General features: G+C 40.3%; 1 protein-coding gene across 2 annotated transcripts in view; it reads right to left on the bottom strand.

Annotated features, from left to right (window-relative positions):
* SGCG (sarcoglycan gamma) overlaps nt 1–19,619 on the bottom strand; it is a 112,974-nt gene extending 93,355 nt beyond the window's left edge. The window contains exon 1 of one of the 2 annotated variants that reach the window (XM_056133051.1): nt 19,515–19,619. In XM_056133051.1, coding sequence (XP_055989026.1) covers nt 19,515–19,568 — 54 coding nt within the window. In that variant the 5' untranslated portion in view covers nt 19,569–19,619. The remainder of the gene's footprint in view (nt 1–19,514) is intronic. The other variant, XM_056133052.1, reaches the window with a different exon arrangement.
* Nucleotides 19,620–24,539: the final 4,920 nt, after the last annotated feature.

The following is a 24,539-nucleotide window of genomic DNA, read 5'->3' as shown; positions in this document are numbered from 1 at the left end:
GTGTGTGTGTGTGTGTGTGTGTGTTAGGTTTTTTGGTCACACCAGATGATGCTCAGGAGTTACTCCTGGCTCTGTGTCCAGGAATCACTACTGACAAGCCCAGGGTATCATATAAGATGTCAGGAATCTAACCCAAATCATCTGGCTGCATGCAAAGTAAATGTCCTACCAGCTGTACTCTTATACTATACATTATGCGTTTGTTGTTTGTGTTTTTGATGCCATGTGCAAACCCCCATATTTTTCCAAGGCAAATGTATTATTTTTCTTATTTCAAGCCTTATATGTAAATTATTTTTTAAAAAATAGGCTCCATATCTGGCTATGCTTTTGAGACCACCAGAACCATGTCCAGAGGTGACTGGTGGGTCACTGGATGCTGAAGATTGAACTCACGTCCTCCAATCCAGTGTTCATGTGTGTCAACAATCGAGCAATCTCCCTGGCTAGTTTATATTTAAGTTTTAACCAAAGTTTAGCTAATTATAAAATTGAAAGTTTTATAAGACATGAACCTAATTTTCTTTTTCTGCATGTGATTATCTATTATTTCCCAGAACAATTTATTGAATATATTCTCCATGACATCATTAGCTATTCTTAGTTCCCTTGATAAATATCAGTTGACTGTCTATACAGAAATTTCTTTCTGGGTTTTCTGTTACTTTACATTGGTATATGAATCTTTTTCATTGCAGTACCAAGATAATCTGGTATTGTCTGCTTTCTTTACTTTATTAGTATCATTTAGAACCAGTAGATGTGATGCCTCCAGTTTTGTTCCTCTTTCCCCTCAGACACTTTGACTATTTTGGGTCTTTGGGTTTTTTTTTTAATGCATAGAATAGGTTTATTACATCAGGTGTTTTTCTAGATTTTATAAGTAGTTCACAATAGCTGATTACACTTAATATATGAACACTAATTCCACCACCATTACACCTTCCCATCACCATATTTTGGTTGTTTTCATCCTGAACCCCAACCCTTGCCCCAAATCAGAAGCAGGATAATTTATTTTGTATTTTTGTTATGAAAAACTGCTGAAAAAGCTCCATAAAAGTTTCCTTAGAGGAAAGTGAAGATTGTTGTATTTCACCCAGGACTCATTAAGCCCTTCTATAAGAGGTCACTAACATTTTGTTAAAGAAGCCTTTTATATCACTGACACTGTCCTCCTGTTGTTCATCGATTTGCTTGAGCAGGCACCAGTAATGTCTCCATTGTTAGACTTGTAGTTTTGTGGTTACTGTTTCTGGCATATCGAATATGCCACGGTAGCTTGCCAGGCTCTGCCGTGCAGGCAGGATACTCTCAGTAGCTTTCCAGGCTCTCAGAGAGGGACGGAGGAATCAAACCTGAGTCAGCCGTGTATATATATATATATATATATATATATATATATATATATATATATACACACATATATATGTGTGTGTGTGTGTGTGTGTGTGTACACACATATATATCTGTAAAAACATATTTCCCTCAAGATTCCTACTTTAAACCCCTTCGAGTATGGGTGTGTGAGGTATGAGTTGCTGCATGGTCCAGAAATATGTTCCACCTCTGGATGAGACTCAGCCTGAGCGTGTGGAGAGTGGCCATGAACATGGTGGTGGGTGGTTGAGTTTTGGAGGTTTTTCTGCTGCCGGGGCTAGGTTTCTTGAGGCAGGAAGGGTTCTCATCCAACCTCCTCCAGGTGCCCTGAATGTGAAAGTCTTGTGTGGGGTCTGGCAGCATGGTTATGGAGTGCGTGATGTTATGATCCCTCTGGGAGAGAAGGACAATGTAACTCTGGATCATGGCCAGTTACAAAATTATCTGGCGCTAGCCAGAGGTTGCTTATGGCCATTTCTGCTGAATTTCCAGAAGCAGGAGGATACAGATGGAGGATTCCTATTCCTGATTCTGTTGAACCCAAAGTTTTCAGTCACAAAGTCCCGCATATCTGGGTTTTTTGAGCAGTCGAATTGTTTCCAGAGCTTGGTTACTGTGAATAATGTGGCAATGAATACAGATGTGCACATATCTCTGAGGATTGATATTTTAGAGGTTTCTTTTTGGCAAAACCCTGAAAACTAAGACCATTTTAATAATATTAATTATTGCAATTCATGAACATGAGATATTTTTCAGTTTGTTCAATTTCTTTTCAAAATCTTATGGCGTTTTATGTTCAAATCTTTCACTTCTTTGGTTAAATATATTCAAATGCATTTTAAAACATTATACTGTAAACATTTCCTTTATCTTTCATATAGTTGTTAATGTGTGGAAATGCCACCCAAAATGCTGAATACATTTTTATCTCTAGTGCACATGGAACATTCTCCAGGATCGATCATATACTAGGACATGATTCTTGTGTCCAAAAATTGTAAAAATAGAATTATATCAAGTATCTTCTCAGACCACAAAGTCATGAAGGTAGAAATTATCCATAAAAAGAAAGTGGGAAAATATGTCAACACTTGAAAGCTGGATAATATATTGCTAAATAACTACTGGATCAAAGAGGAAAACAAATAATAAATAATATTCTTTAAAATGAATGAAAGTAAAGAAAAAATCTATCAGAATTTATAGAACATGGCAAAAGCCTTACTGAGCAGGAGGTCATTCATAGCAATATAGACTTACATCAGAAAAGAAAAAGCTCGAACCAACAGTCTAACCATACAAACTAAGAAACTAGAAAATAAAAAAGAATCCTAAGTCAATAGAAGAAAGAGAATTATAAAAACTGGAGCGGAAATTAATGATATGGGAATCAGAAAACAACACAAAGGGCTACAGAAACCAGAACTGACAAAGCATAGACTCATCAAGAAAAAAATAGAAATTAATGGGATTATGAATGAAAGGGGAGGAATTATGAGATCATAAAAAAATCTATGCCGGGGCTGGACCAATAGCACAGCGGGTAAGGTATTTGCCTTGCAAGCAGCTGACCCGGGTTCGATTCCCAGCATCCCATATGGTCCCCGGAGCAACACTAGGAGTAATTCCTGAGTGCATGAGACAGGAGTGGCCCCTGTGCATCACCGGGTGTGACCCAAAAACCAAAAAAAAAAAAAAATAATAATAATCTATGCCACTTTGCTGGACAACTTAGATGAAATGGATTAATTCTTAGAAACATAAAACCTTCCAATATTGAATTAAGAGGACGTAGAAGTTACGTGTAATTGCTTTGTTCAGTTTTATTATATTTCTAAAACAAATATAATAGACGAAGAGAACAAATTTAATGTATGGTTTATAAAACTGAGCTTTCCGGAACGGCTCCAATTCCAAACAGGTACAGCCCGCCCCCAAGGGCCTGGGACCCTCTCTGGGCATGCGCAGCTAGATCCAGCTCCTAGAAAGCCGGTTTTCAACCCCTGATCTGCGCGGGACAGGCACCAAGGCCCAGCTCTGGGCAACAAAGCCGAACGGCTCCAATTCCAAACAGGTACAGCCCGCCCCCAAGGGCCTGGGACCCTCTCTGGGCATGCACAGCTAGATCCAGCTCCTAGAAAGCCGGTTTTCAACCCCTGATCTGCGCAGGATGGGCACGGAGGCCCAGCTCTGGGCAACAAAGCTGAACGGCTCCAATTCCAAACAGGAGACGTTCCCAACTCCTCGCCCAGTGCCAGGGACTCTTTCCAGAGCCGCGACCGCTAGCGCGGCCGCGAAATATTTACCCACTACATATGCCATAGGAACCATAAGCTACCTTCTTAGATGGAAACTTCTCTAGTTTAGCTCAGCCACTAGAAACACAGTAGCCAATAACTCATAAGCCTATCTTAACTCACACTGCATATCAAGCAGAATAGTAACAGTGAACGTGAAGGACTAAACCACACCTCTCACAATGGTAAAGCAATGCAAAAGCCCACCAAACTTTCATATTGAAGAGTCTAGCCCAGATGACACCAACAGTACTGCAGTGTTAGACAACCTCTCTGACAAGGAATTCAGAAGGGAGCTACTTAGGATGCTTAGGGAATTAAAAGAAACAATGGAAAGCAATGCCAATAGAAGACAAGAGGATCTGAAGGCAGAAATGAGGAAAATGCAATCAGAAATGTCAGACCTGAAAAATCTCGTAGGTGAATTGAAAAGCTCAGTGGAAGGCCTCAGCAGCAGAGTAACAGCTGCTGAGAACAGAATCAGTGAGCTCGAAGATGAAGTTCAGAGACTCTCCAGAAAAGAGCAGAAAATGGAAAAGAGACTCACAATTCGGGAACAGATGGCAAGAGAAGATCGTGATGAAGCCAAGAGGGGTAACATAAGAATTATTGGAGTCCCAGAGAGACAGGAAGAAAACCTTGATGAAGAAGAAACTGTCAAAGACATCATTGCTACAACGTTTCCAGAGATGAAGAAAACTTGTGACCACATTCAGGAGGCCCGAAGGGTACCAGCTAGAAGAAATCCGAATAAAAATACCCCAAGACACATTCTGATCAAAATGACCAAAACCTTAGACAGAGACAAAATTCTGAAAGCAGCAAGATCGAAGAAAGAAATCTCTTACAAAGGAGCATCCTTAAAATTGACAGCTGATTTTTCTGATGAAACCCTCATGGCCCGAAAACAGTGGTGGGACATAATGAAAAAACTCAATGAAATAAATGCCTCCCCCAAAATACTTTTCCCAGCAAGACTCTCATTCATAATAGAAGGAACAACACACAGTTTCACAGACAAACAACAGCTCAGGAACTTCATAGACTCAAAACCATGGTTACAAGAACAACTAAATGGGCTACTTTAAGGCAAGAAAGGCCCCTCAAATACAACAAATTTTAACAGAACAATGGGACAAAATCCCATAACAATAATCTCGCTCAATGTCAATGGGCTAAACGCACCAGTTAAAAAACATAGAGTGGCAGGATGGATTAGAAAATTGAACCCAACATTCTGCTGCCTGCAAGAAACACATCCAAATAGTCAAAGCAAACACAGACTCAGAGTCAAAGGCTGGAAAACAATTCTACAGGCAAACAGCTCCCATAAAAAAGCTGGGGTAGCCATCCTAATATTAGACCACATCGATTTCAGAGTGAAGAAGGTGATAAGAGACAGTGAAGGCCATTTCTTATTGATCAAAGGATATGTACAACAGGAAGAACTTACAATAATAAATGTATATGCACCTAATGAGAGACCAGCAAAGTACTTAAAACAACTACTCATAGATTTGGAAAAAGATATCAATAGTAACACAATACTAGTGGGAGACTTCAACACTGCTTTGTCACCTCTTGATAGATCAACCAGACTCAAGCTTAGCAAGGACATACTTCATCTGAGGGAAACAATGGAAGAAAGGGACTTAGTAGATATATACAGGACACTTCATCCACAAAAAGCTGAATACACATTCTTCTCAAGCGTACATGGAACATTCTCCAAGATAGACCACATGCTGAGCCACAAAACATGCCTCCAAAAAATTAAGAAGATAGAGATTGTATCGACAATCTTCTCAGACCATAATGCGCTGAAATTAGAAGTAAATCACATACAAAACAGAAAACTAAATCAAACACCTGGAAATTAAACAGTGCACTATTGAACAATGAGTGGATTAGACAGGAAATCAAAGAGGAAATCAAAAGATTCCTAGAAACGAATGAAAATGAGAACACGAGTTACCAAAACTTATGGGACACAGAAAAAGCTGTGTTAAGAGGAAAGTTTATAGTTCTACAAGCATTCCTCAGGAAGGAGGAGCGAGCACACATAAGTAACCTAACCTCACAGCTTAAGAGCTTGGAGAAGGACCAAAAAAAGGAGCACAACCCGAACAGGAGAAAGGAAATAATAAAACTCAGAGCAGAGATTAATGAGATGGAAACCCAAAAAACAATCCGAAAGATCAATGAAACCAAGAGCTGGTTCTTTGAGAAAATTAACAAGATTGATAAGCCTCTAGCAAAACTCACAAAGAAAGGGAGAGAGAAAACCCTAATAAACCGAATCAGAAATGAAAAGGGGGTCATTACAACAGAAACTACAGAAATCCAGAGGATCCTCAGGGAGTACTTTGAGAAGCTTTATGCCACGGAACATCAAAACCTCGAGGAAATGGATAAATTCCTAGACTCCTACAGACTCCCAAGGCTGAACCAAGAAGACCTGGAATACCTAAACAGACCTATCACCATCAAGGAAATTGAAATGGTAATAAAAAGTCTCCCCAAGCACAAAAGTCCTGGCCCGATTGGATTCACTAGTGAATTCTTCCAAATCTTTAAAGAGGACTTACTCCCGATGCTCTTTAAGCTTTTCCACGAAATTGAAATATCAAAAACACTTCAAACAGTTTCTACGAAGCAAATATCACACTGATACCAAAAGCAGACAGAGATACCACAAAGGAAGAGAATTACAGGCCGATATCCCTGATGAACACAGATGCAAAGATCCTCAACAAACTACTAGCAAATAGAATCCAACTACTCATCAAAAAGATCATACACCATGACCAAGTAGGATTCATCCCAGGAATGCAAGGATGGTTTAACATTCAAAAATCAATCAACATAATCCATCATATCAACAAAAGAAAAGATAAAAAGCATATGATTATATCAATAGATGCAGAGAAAGCATTTGACAAGATCCAGCACATCTTTATGATGAAAACCCTAGCCAAAATGGGTAAAGAGGGTACCTTCCTCAACATAATTAAAGCCATCTACCACAAGCCTACAGCAAGCATCATCCTCAATGGGGAAAAACTGAGAGCCTTCCCTCTAAGATCAGGGACGAGACAAGGATGCCCACTCTCTCCACTGCTGTTCAATATAGTACTGGAAGTACTTGCAATAGCGATTAGGCAAGAAAAAGATATTAAGTGTATTCAGGTAGGAAAGGAAGAAATCAAGCTCTCACTATTCGCAGATGATATGATAGTCTACTTAGAGAACCCAATAACCTCCACCAAAAAACTCCTAGAAACAATAGACTCATATAGTAAAGTTGCAGGTTATAAAATCAATACCCAAAAGTCCATAGCTTTCCTATACGCAAACAGTGAGAGAGAAGAAAGCAACATGAAAAAAACAATCCCGTTCACAATTGCGCCCCAGAAAATCAAGTACCTAGGAATCAGCTTAACTAAGGAAGTAAAGGACCTGTACAAAGAAAACTACAAAACGCTACTTCAGGAAATAAAAGAGTACATGAGGAAATGGAAAGATATCCCCTGCTCATGGGTCGGGAGACTTAACATTGTCAAAATGGCAATACTACCGAAAGCATTGTATAAATTCAATGCAATCCCTATAAGGATACCCATGCCATTCTTCAAAGAAATGGAGCAAACACTCCTGAAATTTATATGGAACAATAAGCCCCCACGAATAGCTAAATCAATTCTTGGGAAAAAGAAAATGGGAGGAATCAACCTCCCTAACTTCAAACTGTACTACAAAGCAGTAATAATTAAAACAGCATGGTACTGGAACAAAGGCAGAGTTGCAGACCAATGGAACAGGGTTGAATACACTGACATCTCCCCTCAATCATATGATCATCTAATCTTTGATAAAGGTGCAAGTAATGTGAAGTGGAGTAAGGAAAGCCTCTTTAATAAATTGTGTTGGCATCACTGGACAGCTACATGCAAAAAAAAAATAGGCTCAGAACTCTGCCTAACACCATGTACAAAAGTAAGATCAAAATGGATTAAAGACCTCAACATCAGACTAGAAACTGTAAGGTACATTGAAGACAAAGTTGGCAAAACCCTCCATGACATTGAAGCTAATGGTATCTTCAAAGATGCCACGCCACTGGCCGAGCAAGTGAAAACAGAGATAGATAAATGGGACTATCTTAAACTAAGAAGCTTTTGCACCTCCAAAGAAACAGTGACCAAAATACAAAGACAGTCTACAGAATGGGAAAGGATATTCACCGAATACACATCTGACAAGGGTTTGATATCCAGGATATACAAAATACTGGTTAAACTCCACAAGAAGAAAACATCCAACCCCATCCAAAAATGGGGCAATGAAATGAACAGAAACTTTCTCAAAGAAGAAATCCGAATGGCAAAAAAGCACATGAGAAAATGCTCTACATCATTAATCATCAGGGAGATGCAGATCAAAACCACAATGAGATACTATCTCACACCTCAGAGACTGGCCCACATTCAAAAGAACAAAAGTAACCGATGCTGGCGTGGATGTGGCGAGAAAGGGACCCTCCTTCACTGTTGGTGGGAATGTCGACTGGTTCAGCCCTTCTGGAAAACAGTATGGACGATTCTCAAAAAATTAGAAATTGAGCTCCCATTGGACCCAGCAATACCACTCCTGGGAATATATCCCAGAGAGGCAAAAATGTATAGTCGAAGTGACATCTGCACTTGTTTGATCATTGCAGCACTCTTTACAATAGCCAGAAACTGGAAGAAACCTGAATGCCCAAGAACAGATGACTGGTTAAAGAAACTTTGGTACATCTACACAATGGAGTACTATGTAGCTGTTAGAAAAGATGAAGTCATGAAATTTACATACAAGTGGTACAGTATGGAAAGTATCATGCTAAACGAAATGAGTCAGAAAGAGAGGGATAGACATAGAAATATTGCATTCATCTGGGGGATATAAAGTAACAAAGTATGAGATTAATACCCAAGAATAGCTGAGATCAGCACCAGGAGGATTACTCCATAACTTAGAGGCCAGCCGGGTATTCTAGAGGAAAGGGCAGTTTAGATAGAGAAGGGAGCACCAAATAAAGGGTATTTGGAGGATCCTCCCAGGAGGGGAGATGCATGTCGAAAGTAGACTATGGACTGAACATGTTTGCCACTCAATGCCTCTTTTGCAGACCACAACACCCAAAAGGAGAGAGAGAACACAGGGGATTGACCTGCCACAGAGACAGGGGGGGATGGGGGGATGGGGGTGGGGGGATATTATCCATGGTGGTGGAAAATGGGCACTGGTGGAGGGATGGGTATCTGATCATTGTATAATCGAAACCCAAGCACAAAAAATTGTAAATCTACAACTGTAAAAAAAAAAAGAAAGAAACAAAAATAAATAAATAAATAAAAAGGAAAAAAAAACTGAGCTTTCCAAAAGTGGTGGGCAAAGAGTAGATGGGAGTGGTCCCTGGTCGAGGTAAGCAGACAATCTGCGGCAGGTTCGGTGGAGGCTGCAGTGTTTGAACACTGCATGCATGGAACCCCATCATGGACAATATTGTAAAAGGTATTTTAGGTAAAAAACTAAAAAATATTTTTAAAAGATAAAGAAGCTTAAAAATTTCATTTCAAGACTAACAAAAAGTTAGAAAATATTTAACAAAATGTGACAGTGCTTAGGTAGAACCAAGAAAGGTCTTCAAAGTTGACTCTAATACATCATTTATCTTGCTTATTATCACTTGATATCTTGCTTATGTATCAGCTTTTAATAAAGTAGTAATGATAACATTAAAATTAAAATCTTTCCCAGAACAAATGCCCCGCTCCAGATGGGTTTACTAGTGAGGTCTACCACTTTCAAGGAAGATTTGTTATCCTCAAGCTCTTTGAAAACACTGAAGAAACTGGAATCCTTGTTAACATCTTCTATGAAGGCAACATCTCCCTCGTATCCCTCACAATATGAAAAACAGACAGAAATGTTACTATAAAAAATAAATTAAAAGAGCCAGAGAGATAGTACAGTGGGTAAGGCACTTGCTTTGCAGGCATTTGATCCAGGTTTGATCCCTGTCATCCTATATGGTCTCCTGAACCTGCCTAGAATGATTATTGAGTGCAAAACCCTGAGTACCACCTGGTGTGCCTCTCCACCAACAAATGAAATAAAATAACAGTCCAATATTCTGATGAACATTAATGTAAGAATTATCAACAAAATCTTAGCAAATTGAGTCAACAAACATATAAAAAGGATCATACATCACAATCAAATTGGATTTATTCCAGGAATATGAGGATGTTTCAATCAACTAATATAATACACCATAATAGCATAAGGCAAAATAAGTCATATGAGCATATCAATTGTTACAGAGAATGTTTTTGACAATATCCATTTATGATAAAACCCAACAATATAGGGATAGAATGAACATTCTTCAGTGTAGGAGAAAACTTTTTGTACTTCCTACGTAGCCTCAGGTAGTTTAGGTTTATTGGGTTGCTCCCATCACAGTGTTCCCATTCCTCTGTGTTTATTTGTAACTTCTTTCTTTGTGCTCTGTTGACTTGTAACATTGTTTTTCTCATCTCCAAAGTCCTTTGCATAGTCTATTCAGAGCAATCTCCTTTTTGTATGGACACAAGAAGACATGCTTTTGTACTGTGACTCTCAGTGATATTTCCCTCCTGGGCATCTGTTCACTCACCTAAAACTCAGCTGCCTTTACTTCCTAGCGCCCCTAAAAGCAGGGTCCCAATGAGGGACTGGATGGAACCAGGGCAAGCCTTAAGCTATGTGCTACCCTGACATAGAGATGGGCCTGGCCAAAGTGCCATAATGCTTAACTATAAGTTAAGAGCTTGGTCATGGACAAATGCTGTCATGATTCAAAAAGTAATAACTAGATTTGGACCCTGCTAGGGTTAGGAAAGATTAATCTGGCTTGAGCTCTGTAGTCTGAGTCTGTGGCAAGATATTCCCAGGAGAGCTGCCCTACAAGTCTCAATGTTATCTCTTATTGTGTCCATACAAAAATAGCTAGCACTGATATGTTGATAGTTATTAAACTGAGGAAAAGAGGAAAACACCTTATGAAGTATTTTGCCTTAGGGCAGTCAGGAAGGGCTTTGGATTGCCTTTTAGGTGGTGTTCCCTTTGAACTTGATGGTTCCTCAGGGAGGGCTTTCTTATGTTGATTTGACTACCTGACTGGGTGCAGTGTCAGCCCAGAGTGCTGGGGAGTTGGAGAGGCAAGAGAGCTGGAGAGAGTAGAGATGAGGCAGTTGGAGAGAGAGGCAGAGAGAGGCAGAGAGAGAGAGAGAGAGAGAGAGAGAGAGAGAGAGAGAGAGAGCCATGAGTGAATGAAGAGAGGATTGGAATATACTGCAACTAAGACCAACCAGCCTGGCTCTCGCTTCTTCCTTCATCTGCCCTTGGTCAACAGCCGTCCTGATCCAGGCCACACACAGTGGCTCTAGGGCACTGAACGCAGGTGGCGAGATAGAGCCATCCAGAGGGTATGTTTAATTTTGTACACTTCAGGATAGTAATTACAATTTAGAACAAATCTACAGCCAATATCATCCTTAATGGTGGAAAACTAAAAGCTTTCCCTCTGATCAGGCACAGAACAAAGATGTCCACTTCCATCACTAGTCAATATAGTTTTGGAAGTTCTTGACTCAAAAATTAGGCAAAAATTAAAAAGAAAAAAATCAGCGATCCAAATTGAAAAAGAATAAGTTAAGTTACACTATTTGAATGATAATATATACAGAAGACTCTAAAACTTCCTAGGAATAATGTGTCAATATAGGACAGTAGCAGGCAACAAAGCAACACACAAAAATCTGTTGCAGTCTTTTATGTAAACAATGAGCTAGAAGAGAGAGATTTAAAATGTCTATTCCATTTTGAAGTGTGCCTCCAAACATTAAATACCGAGGAATCAATTTAACAAAGGAAGTGAAGGATTTGTACTATTAAAATTATAAGTCATATATGAAGGAAATAGAAGAGGATGCCAGAAAATAGAAAAATATCCACTGTTTATGTATTAAAAGAACTAATATTGTCAAAATAACTATACGACCCAAAGTATCATACAGATTTATTACAACTCCCATCTAAATCTCAATGACATTCTTCAAAATATTAGAGTGAACACTAATAAAATTTGAGTGGAAACACAAAGCCCCACAAGTAGACAAAATCATTCTGAGAAAACGAAAAACAAAACATTGGGGGGTATTGCATTTTCTGATATTGACAGGTTGAATGACTGCACTTGAAATTTGTGTTAAGTAAGTCACATTCAAGAGTGAGGGTGCTATGGGACAGCACCAATGTGTTAAATAATACTAGAAAGCAATAATAATCAAAAACAATATGGTACCATAGTAAGGATAGTCTGACAAAGCCATCTACCACAAACCTATAAGCATGATCCTCAAGGGGGAAAAACTAAGAGCCTTCCCTTTAATAAAGGGCAGACAAGGATGCCCACTCTCACCACTGCTGTTCAATATAGTACTGGAAGTAATTGCAATAGCTGTTAGGCAAGAAGAAGACATTAAGGGTATCCAGATAGAAAAGGAAGAAATCAAGCTCTCACTATTTGCATACAACATGATACTATACTTAGAGAACTCTAAAGCCTAGGATTTAGAACCAAGAATTTCCTAGAAACAATAGACTCACATAGTAAAGTTTCAGGCTATAAAATCACTAGCCAAAATCCAGGACTTCCTTATATATAAATGATGAGAGAGAAGAAAGTGATATGAAAAAAACAATCCTGTTCACAATCATGTCTCAGGAAATCAAGTACCTGGGAATCAGCTTAACTAAAGAGTTAAAGGACCCATACAAAGAAAATTACAGAATGCTACTTCAAGAAATAAGAAAGGACATGAGGAAATGGAAACACATCTCCTGCTCATGGATTGGGAGAATCCACATTGTCAAAATGACAATACTCCGCAAAGCATTATAAAAATTCAATGTAATCCCTATAAGGGTACCCATGACATTTTCAAAGAAATTCATCAAACACTCCTGAAATTCGTATGGAACAAGTGCCACCAATAGCTAAAGCAATTCTTGAGGCGGGAAAAGATAGAAGGTATCACCTTCCCTAACCTCAAACTGTACAACATCAAAGCTAAAGGTATCTTCAAAGACGAAACACCACTGAGCAAGCAAGCATTAACAGAGATAAACAATGGGACTATCTTAAACTAAGAAGCTTCTGTACCTCAAAAGTAACAGTGACCAAAATACAAACACAGTTTACAGAATGTAGAAGGATATTCACCCAATACCCATCTGATAAGGGGTAAATATCAAGGATATACAAGGCACTGGTTGAACTCTACAAGAAAAATAAATTCAATCCCATCAGAAAATGGGGCAATTAAATAAACAGAAACTTTCTCAAAGAAGAAATCAAATGGCCAAAAGGAACATGAAAAAATGTTCTTCATCACTAATCATCAGGGAGATGCAGATCAAAAGAACAATGATATTTCATCTCATATCATGGAGACTGTCCCACATTCAAAAGAACAAAAGCAACCGGTGTTGGTGTGGATGTGGGGAGAAGGGGACTCTCCACTGCTGGTGAGAATGCTGACTGGTTCAGCCCTTTTGGAAAACAATATCAACATTTTTCAAAAAATTAGAAATTGAGCTCCCATTTGACCCAGCAAATATATCCCACTTCTGGGGATATATCCTGGAGATACAAAAAAGTACAGTAGAAATGATATCTGCACTTGTATGTTTATTGCAGCACTGTTTACAATAGCCAGAATCTGGAAAAAAACCCTAGTGCCCCAGAACAGATGATGGTTAAAGAAATATTGGTATATCTATACAATGAAATACTACGCAGCTGTTAGAAAAGATGAAGTCATGAAATTTGCATATAAGTGGATTGACATGGAGAATGTCATGCTAAGTGAAATGAGTCAGAAAGAGAGGGATGGACATACAAGAACTTTACTCATTTGTAGAATATACAGTAACATAATGGGAGACTAACATACAAGGATAGTAAAGATAAGGTCCAGGAGGATCACTCCACAGCTTGGAAGCCCAACTCACATGCTGGGGGGAAAGGCAGCTGAGATAGAGAAGGGACCACCAAGTAAAGGATGCTTGGATGGCTTGCTCAGGATGGGAGATGAATGCTGAAAGTAGGCTATAGACCGAACATGATGGCCATTTAATACCTGTATTGCAAACCATAACACCCAAAAGATGAGAGTAAAAGGGAATGTGCCTGACACAGAGGTGTAGGGGGCGAGGGATATGGTGGAGGTGGCTGGAGGGATACTGGGAATATTGGTGGTAGAGAATGGGCACTGGTGGAGGGATGGGTGCTCGATCATTGTATGACTGAAACATAAGCATGAAAGTTTGTAACTCTAACTGTACCTCACAGTGATTCATTAAAAAATTAAAAAAGAAAAAATGGATTACACTGAGTGACTGATTGATCAGAGCTGAGATCCCAGTGATAAGTCTTCAGGTATATGGACAATTAATCTAAGATAAAGTCAAAGCTTGCATGAAGTGAAGTAAGAAATTTTCCTCAACAATGAGGTTGGGAGAACTGGATGATCTCTTGAAAGAAAACAAAACAAAAAACCCACAAATCTGTATGACAACACCATATACAAAAATTGATTCAAAGTGTATCAAATATCAGACCAGAAACCATGAAATACATTGAGGAAAATATAAGTATTTTCAGGATCTGGACCTCAAAAATGTTTTCAATGACCTGACTCTAAGTCAGTAAGAAAAACACGGGGCCAGAGTGATAGTACAGCAGGTAGGGTGTTTGTTTGGATGTGATCTACCTGGATTTGATCACCAGCACCACCCAATCCCTACAAGGGTGATTCCTGAGCACAGAAGCAGGAGTAAGCCCTGAGCACTGCCAGGTGTGACTCTACCTCCCACTCATCCGCTAGCCAAAAGTAGGGTTATATGTTGTTAAAAGTTGTTTTCATGGTGAAAGAAACTCAGGATACAATTAAAAGATACCATATTAATTGGGAGAATATATTGTCACACAATAATTGAAATAAAGAACTAACATATGAAATGTATACTCACAAATATCAGCAACAAAAATCAATAAACCCGCCAGAAATGGGGAGAAGGGATTAATAGTTCCATAACAATGGCATGGATGGCAAAGAACCATGACAAGTGTTCATTATCACTTGGTATCCAGGAAACAAAAATCAAAATGTCAGTGTGGTACTAACTCACAGCAATGAAAATTATTTATATTAAAAAATCAGGAAACAAATTTTAGGGAAGATATGGTGAAAAATGAGCCTTTATTCACTTTTGGTGGGAACATTCTCTGGTCCAGCCCCAATGAAAAATAATTTGGAGATTACTCAAAAAATTAAGAATGAAGGTTTCGTTTTGTCCCAGTGGTCCCACTTCTAGGAACAAAACACAAATTAGAAAATAATTAAATTTATAAATGTATTCGCACACCTATGATCATTGCAACTCTTAACACTATAGCCAGAATATGGAAGCAACCTGAGTATCTAACAGAAGACGAGGGAATAAAGAATCTGTGGGGTGTGTGTGTGTGTACATATATTTGCATATATGTGATATATAAAATATGGTATATGTAAATACAGTATGTATTTATATACACATATAAAATACATTTATACATATAAATATAGGCTATATCTTATATATTAATAAAATATACATACCTATATGGTATATATACCATCTATATTATGCAATCACAAGAAAAACACTTATATAGTTTGAGGCAAGTTAGAAGTGGGGAGTATCATACTAAGTGAAATCACTTTTTACAGTAAGTAGTGGAAGACCAAAGTCAGTTAGCAGGATAGGAACATGTGGAAAGGACTTTTCTTGGAGAATAATTTGTTACATTATTTATTTCCAATAATTTTGAATTAAGGGTGATCAATGACAAACAGATGAAGTTAAGAACCGTAGAGGAGAAGAACATGGTGGATGAGGAGAGAGTGGGTGGAAAAGATAAAGATAAGTCCATAATTTATAAAGATACTCTTTATAAAAACATAAAATATATTTTAAAAAAACCTGGTTGGATGTGAGGGCGATCTGGCTGCGACATCTGTCACCCCATTGATCGCCAGGGTTGATATGGCTGATCTGGCTGGCTAGGCGGGTGTCCCCTTCCTCCCTCACCGCTCCATGTGCGTCCCTCCTGAAGCTGTGCGCTCGGTCGAAGAGGACGGCCTTCCCGGAATAGAGACGGACCCGGTCTTCGGTCGAGGGTATACAAGTAGCTGCGCTCCCCTGCTAGAACCTCCAAACAAGCTCTCAAGGTCCATTGTAGGAGAACGTAGGGTAGTCAAGCTTCCAAGACTCCAGACACATCCAAATGAGGCGCTGCATATGGCAGTCTGCCTTTCTTTTAAAGAAAAAAAAAAACCTGGGCAGGAGCTATAGTACAGTGGCTAGGGCACTTGCCTTGCACACCACTGACCCAGTTTCAATTCCTAAGCACATGAACCCACTAAGAGTAACTCCAGTGCACAGAGTCAAGAGCAATCCCTGAGCACCACCAGGTGTGCCCCCAAGCAAAACTAACAAACAAACCCAAAAAAAGCCCAAGCTTTTATTTTAATGCAATGATCAAGGTTAATTGGGGTGGGAGGTGCACCACTAGAGGTGTTCAGGGCTTTCTCCTGGCTTTGTACTCAGGGATCACTCTCGCTGGGTTGGTTAAAATTTTTACATTACATTTTTTTTCATTCATGCTTGTTATACCTTACTTAGATTGGAGAGTCTTACTTAGATTGGAGAGTTTATCAACCAATATTAAGTGTAGGACAAAAATATGTATTTTATAAATTAATATCTGATTTTTCCAATTATGTTTTATTGTATTATTAGTATTACTATTAATGTGGTCATACATGGTAATAATTAAGTGAGTCAAGGCTTTGCACCTGCAGTAGCCAAACCCACCTACATGGTGAGGATCTCATGAATATATCAGCCAGGGCTCCAAGCCATTCTTACAGGGCTAACACTTTCTTAAAACCCAGTCCAAATGTGTCAGGCTAGCACATCCCTAATGGTCACCACTTTTCAGAAGAGTCCTTCTTCTGAAAATAATTAAGAAGCATCAGCTTACAGGTCCTGCCTTCCTTCTCTTTCTCTGCACTCCTTCATACAGCACACAGATATTCCCCTCATAGGTAGGAAAATGAGAAGCTAAAAATAAAAGATATAATTCTTTAACTAACTTAAGAAGATAGTACGCAGATACATTTCAAACAAGTGACACTAATACAGAGGAGAATGTATTTATACAACTGAGTATACAAGCAATTGTCTTTACGTCTTACAGAAGTCATAATGAAATGGCCTTTTGTAAAATTACAAAGCACTGTGACATAAGTCTCCAGAAAATCCAATATTTGGGGAATTTCTATAGTTACCGAGATCATATGAATCACTTTCTAACAATACAGTTCTACAGATGTTAAATTAGCTTTACCTTTTTGAGATTAACTGTAAGCACATTAGTAGATTTTTGCCTATTTCACCTACAATAGAATAGCAGTTTTTGCAAGGCACAATCTTAAGTACTACACATGAGGGTTTGAGAAATTAAAAATTGTATCCAAGACAATGAAATGATGCTGAAATGTACCAGTGTATATACTTAAATATAATCTACCTTAAATATCCTCTGGCCAAAATTAATAAAATGCTTCTTGAAAAGAAAAAATGAAGTATTGCTTTTATTATCATAATGCCCTTAATAGCTTTTAAAAAAACTTTATTTCTTTCAAGCTAGCTATGCAATTTTGATGATTCTAATTTATTCATTTATTGCTATAACTTTTTTGAAGTTAAACATCTCATAGGTTCCAGCTGTTCTGATGTATGCCTTATCTTTACTTGTAAGCTTACAAGTCATACTGTATTGCATGCATTTGATTTGTGAGTACTTACAAAGAAATGTATTTTAATGCCTTAATAATGACTAGTATTAAACATAGAACAAACAGAAATTAAGGAAAACAAAATTAAGGAAAACAATACTTCAAAACGTGGTTATTCTATTACTTGAAAAATATATTGCTAAAATAAAATTTAAAAACAATTGAACAAAATTAAAAAAAAAGAAAAGTGTGGTTTGGTGTCAAAATGAATATTGTATGCCTAAAATCCCACCTGTCAATAACTTTGTAAATCATGGTTCTTGAATTAAATAATGTTCTTTTTCCCCTTTTTGGACCACCTCGGTGGTGTTCAGGAATTACTCCTGGCCACGCTCAGGGAACCATATGGGATGCAGGGGATTGAATCCAGGTTGGCTGTGTGGAAGGTAAGAACCCTACCCACTGTACCGTTTCTCTGGCCCCAGTAAAAAAATGCTAAATTGTTTTTAAAAATTCCATCACCAAAATACAAATCAGCTTAAGTATATATTTGTACTACTATTGTGAGTTCTATTTTTATAACCATTAAGCCTGCTCATATTAAAGGGAGAAACACAATGGCCACATAAAAATTTAGAGAGACAGCGAGGGAGAGGAGAGAGGCAGAGGGGAGGGAAGGAAGGAGAGAGTGACTGAGAGAGAGAGAGAGAGAGAGAGAGAGAGAGAGAGAGAGAGAGTCCAATGTTTTACAAACTCAGACATATGCTTTAAGGAAAGCAGCATCAACATAACAAAACACAGATGGGTTAGGACACTTGCCCTGCACACAGCTTACCGGGGCACCTCAAATGGTCACCAGAGGCTTGCCAGGAGTGAGTCCTGATCACAGAGCCAAGAGTTAAATCCTGAGCACCCCCTGATGTGGTTCCAAAACTAAAGGTGGAGGGGTGGAGGGGGGGCGAGGTGGGGAAGCCACTCAGGACTATGGTGATTCACTCTCAGGTTTCTAGGAAACATACCTAACTTCAGTGCTATGTTGAAGCATCAGAGGATTCAATAGTGCCGACCAGCTTCATTGCGAACATCAAGTGATAAACATGCAAATAATAACATGCTAATTAATAACTACTCATAAGAGGTCTTAAAGGGAGGTCATGGGCATACTAGGGGCCAATGCCACTGAAAACATCCCGCCTCTTTGCTGTTTCTAAGACAACCTAAGCAACTTGGCACTTCCTGGCTGCAATCTACTTGCTTAATGCCTTCCTTGATGCACTGGGTAGGTAATCACCACAGCACTGAAGGCACTGTGAGATTCTCCATTTTTCCAAAATACGTTTAAGGAAAACAAATTCATTTTCATTCTCTCTCTCTCTCTCTCTCTCTCTCTCTCTCTCTCTCTCTCTCTCTCATTCATTCTCAAACTAATTCATTCTCTCTCAAATTCATTCTCTCAAATTCTCTCTCAAATTCTCTCTCTCAAATTCTCTCTCAAATTCTCTCTCTCTCTCTCTCTCTCTCTCTCTCTCTCTCTCTCTCTCTCTCTCTCTCTCTTCAAGTTTCAGGTCTTTAAGTCAGCTTTCAGACTGTTACCAAAGCCTGGGGCACGGCACAGAGAGGTCAACCATTATCTAGTATACTATGTTGGTACAGTCTGCCCGGAGTCCCAAGAACTCCAGGCAGAGAGGGAACCTGCATTTGGGGCAAAGAATTGCTGCTACGATTAGGTGGGAGTGGGAGGTGGCAGCATGGGGTGGGGGGTCTGGGCAAGACTGGGCAGGGCCGGGGGGCGTCTAAGGCGAGGAATTGGGTAGCTGGGGGTTGGAAGAGCCCCAATGACCCGGGACTCTGGGAGGCTGGACGCAAAGGGGTGCAGGGGCCGCTCTCTTACCGGCTGCGCTTCCTGGGGCGCGGGCGTGCCCACAGCCGCCGCCTGTCCCTGCATCCCCGCCGGGCTCAGCCTCCCGCAGGCTCCGGGCACCGCGCGGGGCTGGCTCTGTCCTCCCGCCTCGGCAGCCGCGGCGACAACTGCCCCGAGTGGCAGGCGCCCACATGGCCACGCGGGTTCCCACGCCACTGGCCGGGCGTGCGGGGAGGCGGGGACCAGACTCCACCCGGGGAGACTCGGGGTCACCGCCGCTTCCGGGCGGCCTCCAGCAGCCGAGTCCCGGGCGCCCCCGTGACTCGTGACCGTGGGGTGCTCCAGCGCGCGCGCACCCCGCTGCGCCCCTGCACCCCCGAGCGCTCCCGGGCTCCCCAATCCTGCAGTCGGGTCCGCTGGCACGCCTACCGGCCCCCCTCCCCCGGTTACTCTCCACGCCCCTCCCCACGCTCCCGCGGTCCCCCTCTCGGCCAGGGCCACCCCACGGTGGCGCAGGCGCGCAGGCCCCGGTGCAGGGACCCCGGGGCCGTCTGGGGTCTTCCAAGCCTCACACCCCTCCGCTCGGCGCCGCGGGGCCCGGGACGCCCTGTGAGGATGAGCGCGGCCCAGCGTGTCCCTGCTGAAGGACTGTCCCCTGGCAATGCTCTGGGGGCTCCGCACTCAGCCTGTTTCCCACGCCTCCTCTGGCTTGCGAAGCAGCGCGCTTAACTCTTAGACACTCCTGCAAAAAACAAGTGGCAGCTCTTGGTGCCCGGAGACAAACCCTCCGGAGTTACGGAGCCTCTGGACCACCGGAAGCAAAAGTTGCAAAAAGGTTGCACTGATTTCGAGGTTTGAGTCGGACTCCGAGCCCTAACTTTTCAGAGGCCGGCTGCTGGGACTGGGTAGATGGCTCATAGGCTGGAGGGGTGGAGCGGGGGATGGACAGGGTGGCTCCTGAGGACCCACCCAGCAGGAAACAGCTCTAATATTGACACTTGGCCTCGCCTCCCCAACCCATCCCCTCAAAAAGGGGCCTCATTACTGTTTTTCTGGGTTTTTTTTTTTGTGACCTCTGGCGGGGGTTCTCTCAACTGTGATAATTGTGATGCCTTGGCAAGTAATTCTTTTCTTTTTGATGCTTGTTTATCTCAATCTTTTGTTTGTTTTTTTTTTTTGTTGTTGTTCTGTTTTGTTTTGTTTTGGAGCCACATTCGGTGCAGTTAGTCAGAGCTTACTCCTGACTCTGTGCTCAGGAGTTACTCCTGGCAGGGCTTAGGGACCCTATGGACTGCCGGGGATCCAACTGGGGTCTGCCACGGACTATAGCTGTACTATAGCTCTGGCCTCAATCTGAATCTTCTATTTTCATTGAAAACATAACTACTAGCTCGCATAGGCACAGGAGATCTACTTGATTTGGGCAACTTTGTTTGGGAAATAGGGTGATGATCTGAAGATGTTTGATGAATGGCTAAAATTGTACTTTTAATGTGCATTCTGGATTTTATATGCTTTAAAAAAAACTAGAACTAATCTACCGATTTGAAACTACATGGAAATATAAACGCACTTAATTAAAACCTGTTTATGTGCCAAAATAGACAACTGCCAAACAGAAATGTTTAAAATTCTTAGATCACATTCCCCCTCCCCCACCCCCTAACCCCCAGCCCCCCGGCAACACTTCAAAGTGGTAAATCAATTTCTTGGAGTAGCTCATGAAAATTTTCATTAACTCAAGCTTCAAGCTAATAGTGACAACCATTTAAAAAAAATTCTCAGCAAAGGCAGATAAATGTAGATTGTAATTACTATTAAAAATAAGTTGATAATTTTCTTCTTGGGGTAGAGATCACAGTGAAAAATGCCCTTACTGAGGGCCAGAGTGGTAGTAAAGCAGTTAGGGCATTTGCTTTGAATGCAGTTTGACCCATTCAATTCTCAGCAACCTTTGTGGTTCCCTGAGACCACCATAAGCGGTTTCTGAGTGCAGAAGAAGTGAGTCAGCCCTGAGAATTGCCAGGCGTGGCTCCAAAACTAAAATAAGTAAATAAATAAAATCCCATAAAATCCAGTAAATTGAACATTGTATTTATTTATATCAATGAATTTAGAAGTTATTAGTTATTAGTTGGTCTGGAGCGATAGCACAGTAGTAGGCATTAGCCTTGCGTGCAGACAACTGACTGAGCCTTTTACGCCCCTCTCGGAGAGCCCGGCAAGCTACCCGTGATGTATTCAATATGCCAAACACAGTAACAACAAGTCTCAAAATGAAGACGTTACTGGGCCCACTCAAGCAAATCGATGAACAATGGGAGGACAGTGACAGTGACAGTTATTAGGTATTGTATTTTAATTGCAAAAATTATCATGAACTCAGAGTCAAGACCCGTTGGATTATAGAAAAAATATAGGCAACAATTTAATAGGCTGGATTGTTAGAGCATGAAGATCAAAGGCACTTATTACAAAAGGATGGAAAACTGATGGAAAACTAAATATATCCAAAGTGGAACAGGAAAAAAAAGTGTATTTAAGGTGCATTCTCTCTAAACTAGTTAAAACGAGTACCTTAACAGTAAGGAGATTTGAGCAACATAGAACATGTTTATTTATTTGCAGAGTATATGCATTTGTGAATACATGGTATATCTCATGCAATAAATTAATCTTACTTACATCACATTATAGAACAATAGAAATTTAACAAAGGAAGATGATTATTAATAGAAAACATATAGGAATTCTGGTATAAGGCTTGTGTCTGAGCCTTTTCAAGAAAACAATAGTTCCTTGTTTAAGAAAATTAATGATTTATTTTAATAAATCATTAAAAATTTTTTAAAATTTAATGATTTTTTAAGGTGATCATTTGAAGTCTCTGAAAGGAGTCCTAAGAAAGCACACTACAAAGGAAACAACATAAGTTGTTCAGGAAAGTCTACTAAATCTTAATATCTAACACTGCAAGAATCTGGGCATCTGAGCCAAGACCTGATCCTTCGCCACCAGCTCAAGATGTTAGAAACTGTTTTCTGGAGAAACAATTGTGAAAACTGCCTTCTTCAGCCCTAGTAATGCCAGGGAGATTGATTGTACCCAGAACATACAGGCCTCCAGCATTCTCAAACACCTCCCCTAAATTCCCTACAAGCTTTATCTCAGGCCAGTGACTAAGATATCCATCCATAGCCATGGTTTTTCACAGTCTGATTAAAGATGTACCCCAAGAGTAGCAGGCCAAGAATAGTGGATCTCTACTTTCTCATTTTGTTTTGTTTTGTTTTGGGGCCGCACCAGGCAGTGCTCAGGGCTTACTTCTAGCTCTGTGCTCAGGGGATCATATGGGGTGTCAGGAATGAAATTGGGGTCAGTTGTGTACAAGGCAAGCATCTTACTATTTATACTATCTCTCTGGCCTCTCTTAGTTCATGTTGAAGGGGATGGTCAACGCTTAGTAAAGGAAAACTGAGAGTCAAGATTTATCTATCTCCTTCTGGACCAGATCTAGCAGAACATTCACCTTGGGAGAAGAAGCTGCAAGTTGTCCTCGCCTCCAGCTCCCCAGGTGTGGGAGAGGCTTTCCCTTAGGGAGAGGCAGTAACTAAGTTCTGAGGTTGTCCCCTAGGCAGAATGATTTTGTTGGAAATAGAGTGAGGAGACTCATCCCTAAGGGAAGAATTGCAAAGATGATGGAAATCTTGGTAATTAGCAATGAAAAGAAAGATTAAAATTCTGTGTATAGCCAAAAGCAAAATAGTAAACCAGCTAGAAATTTAGTTAATAAGCTAGGGGAAAACTGTAAGGGTCTTCTGGAAATTTGACTAAGTCGAACCTGTAATGGAGCTGGAGTGTAAGTGTTTCTACTGTGGAAGTTTACAACCAGACATCTTTAAAAATATCAAGGAAATTAACACGCAATTAATAGAGTTTAATAACAGCATGATATTAATAGAAACAGACAGTTAACAGACCTTTACAGAAAGAGCAGGGAAAGAACCAAGAGCAGGGAAAGCTATAGACCTTTACAGAAAGAGCAGGGAAAGAACCAAGAACCAAGGGAAAGCTATAGTACAGTGGGTATGGCATTTGCCTTGCACTTGGATGACCCAGGTTTGATCCCTAGCATCCCTCATGATCCCCCAAGCCCACCAGGAGTGATCCCTGAATGTGAGGCCAGGAGTAAGTTCTGAGCAATGCCAGGTGTGGCCCCAAAACTAAAACAAGATCAAACAAACAAAATACCCTGAATGAAGTACTACCTTGGATTCTCAGGAAAGGCAATAACAAAAACAGACAACAACAAATGTCAAGTACAAAATACAAAACTTAATGATCTGATTCTTATTTAATACACCTAGAAAAAAAAAGCTATCGTCACACAAAGACTTGTATATAGATGTTTATAATATCTAACATAGACAAAAGTTAGGAATAAGGGAAATGCTTGTTCACTAATTGATAGATAAAATATAAACACACAGTGGAACGTTATTTAGTGATAAGGAGAAATGATGGACTGATTCATGTGCAGTATGGATGAACTCTGAAAGCATGCTTAATTCAAGAAATCAGTCACAAAAATCACAATATATGATTCAATTACATGAAATATCTGAAATGATATTTAGGGAGTAATAAAAACTTCTTGAGGTTATCCTGATAGTTTCACATATACATATATTATTAAGATATATTTTAAACTATCTTAATTGGGCTGGAGCGATAGCACAGCGGGTAGGGCGTTCGCCTTACAAGCGGCCAACATGGCCGACCCGAGTTCGATTCCTCCGCCCCTCTTGGAGAGCCCGGCAAGCTACCGAGAGTATTCGATATGCCAGACACAGTAACAACAAAGTCTCCAATGGAGACGTTACTGGGCCCTCTCGAGCTCGAGCAAATCTTAATTGTATAATTATTTTATCTGGGCTGGAGCGATAGCACAGCGGTAGGGTGTTCGCCTTACAAGCGGCCAACATGGCCGACCCGAGTTTGATTCCTCCGCCCCTCTCAGAGAGCCCGGCAAGCTACCGAGAGTATTCGATATGC

The sequence above is a fragment of the Sorex fumeus genome, unplaced genomic scaffold (genome assembly GCF_029834395.1).
Source record: "Sorex fumeus unplaced genomic scaffold, SorFum_2.1 ptg000095l, whole genome shotgun sequence".
Lineage (NCBI taxonomy): Eukaryota > Metazoa > Chordata > Mammalia > Eulipotyphla > Soricidae > Sorex > Sorex fumeus.
Note: the sequence above shows the minus strand (reverse complement) of the source record. Positions and strands in the feature narration are given on the sequence as shown.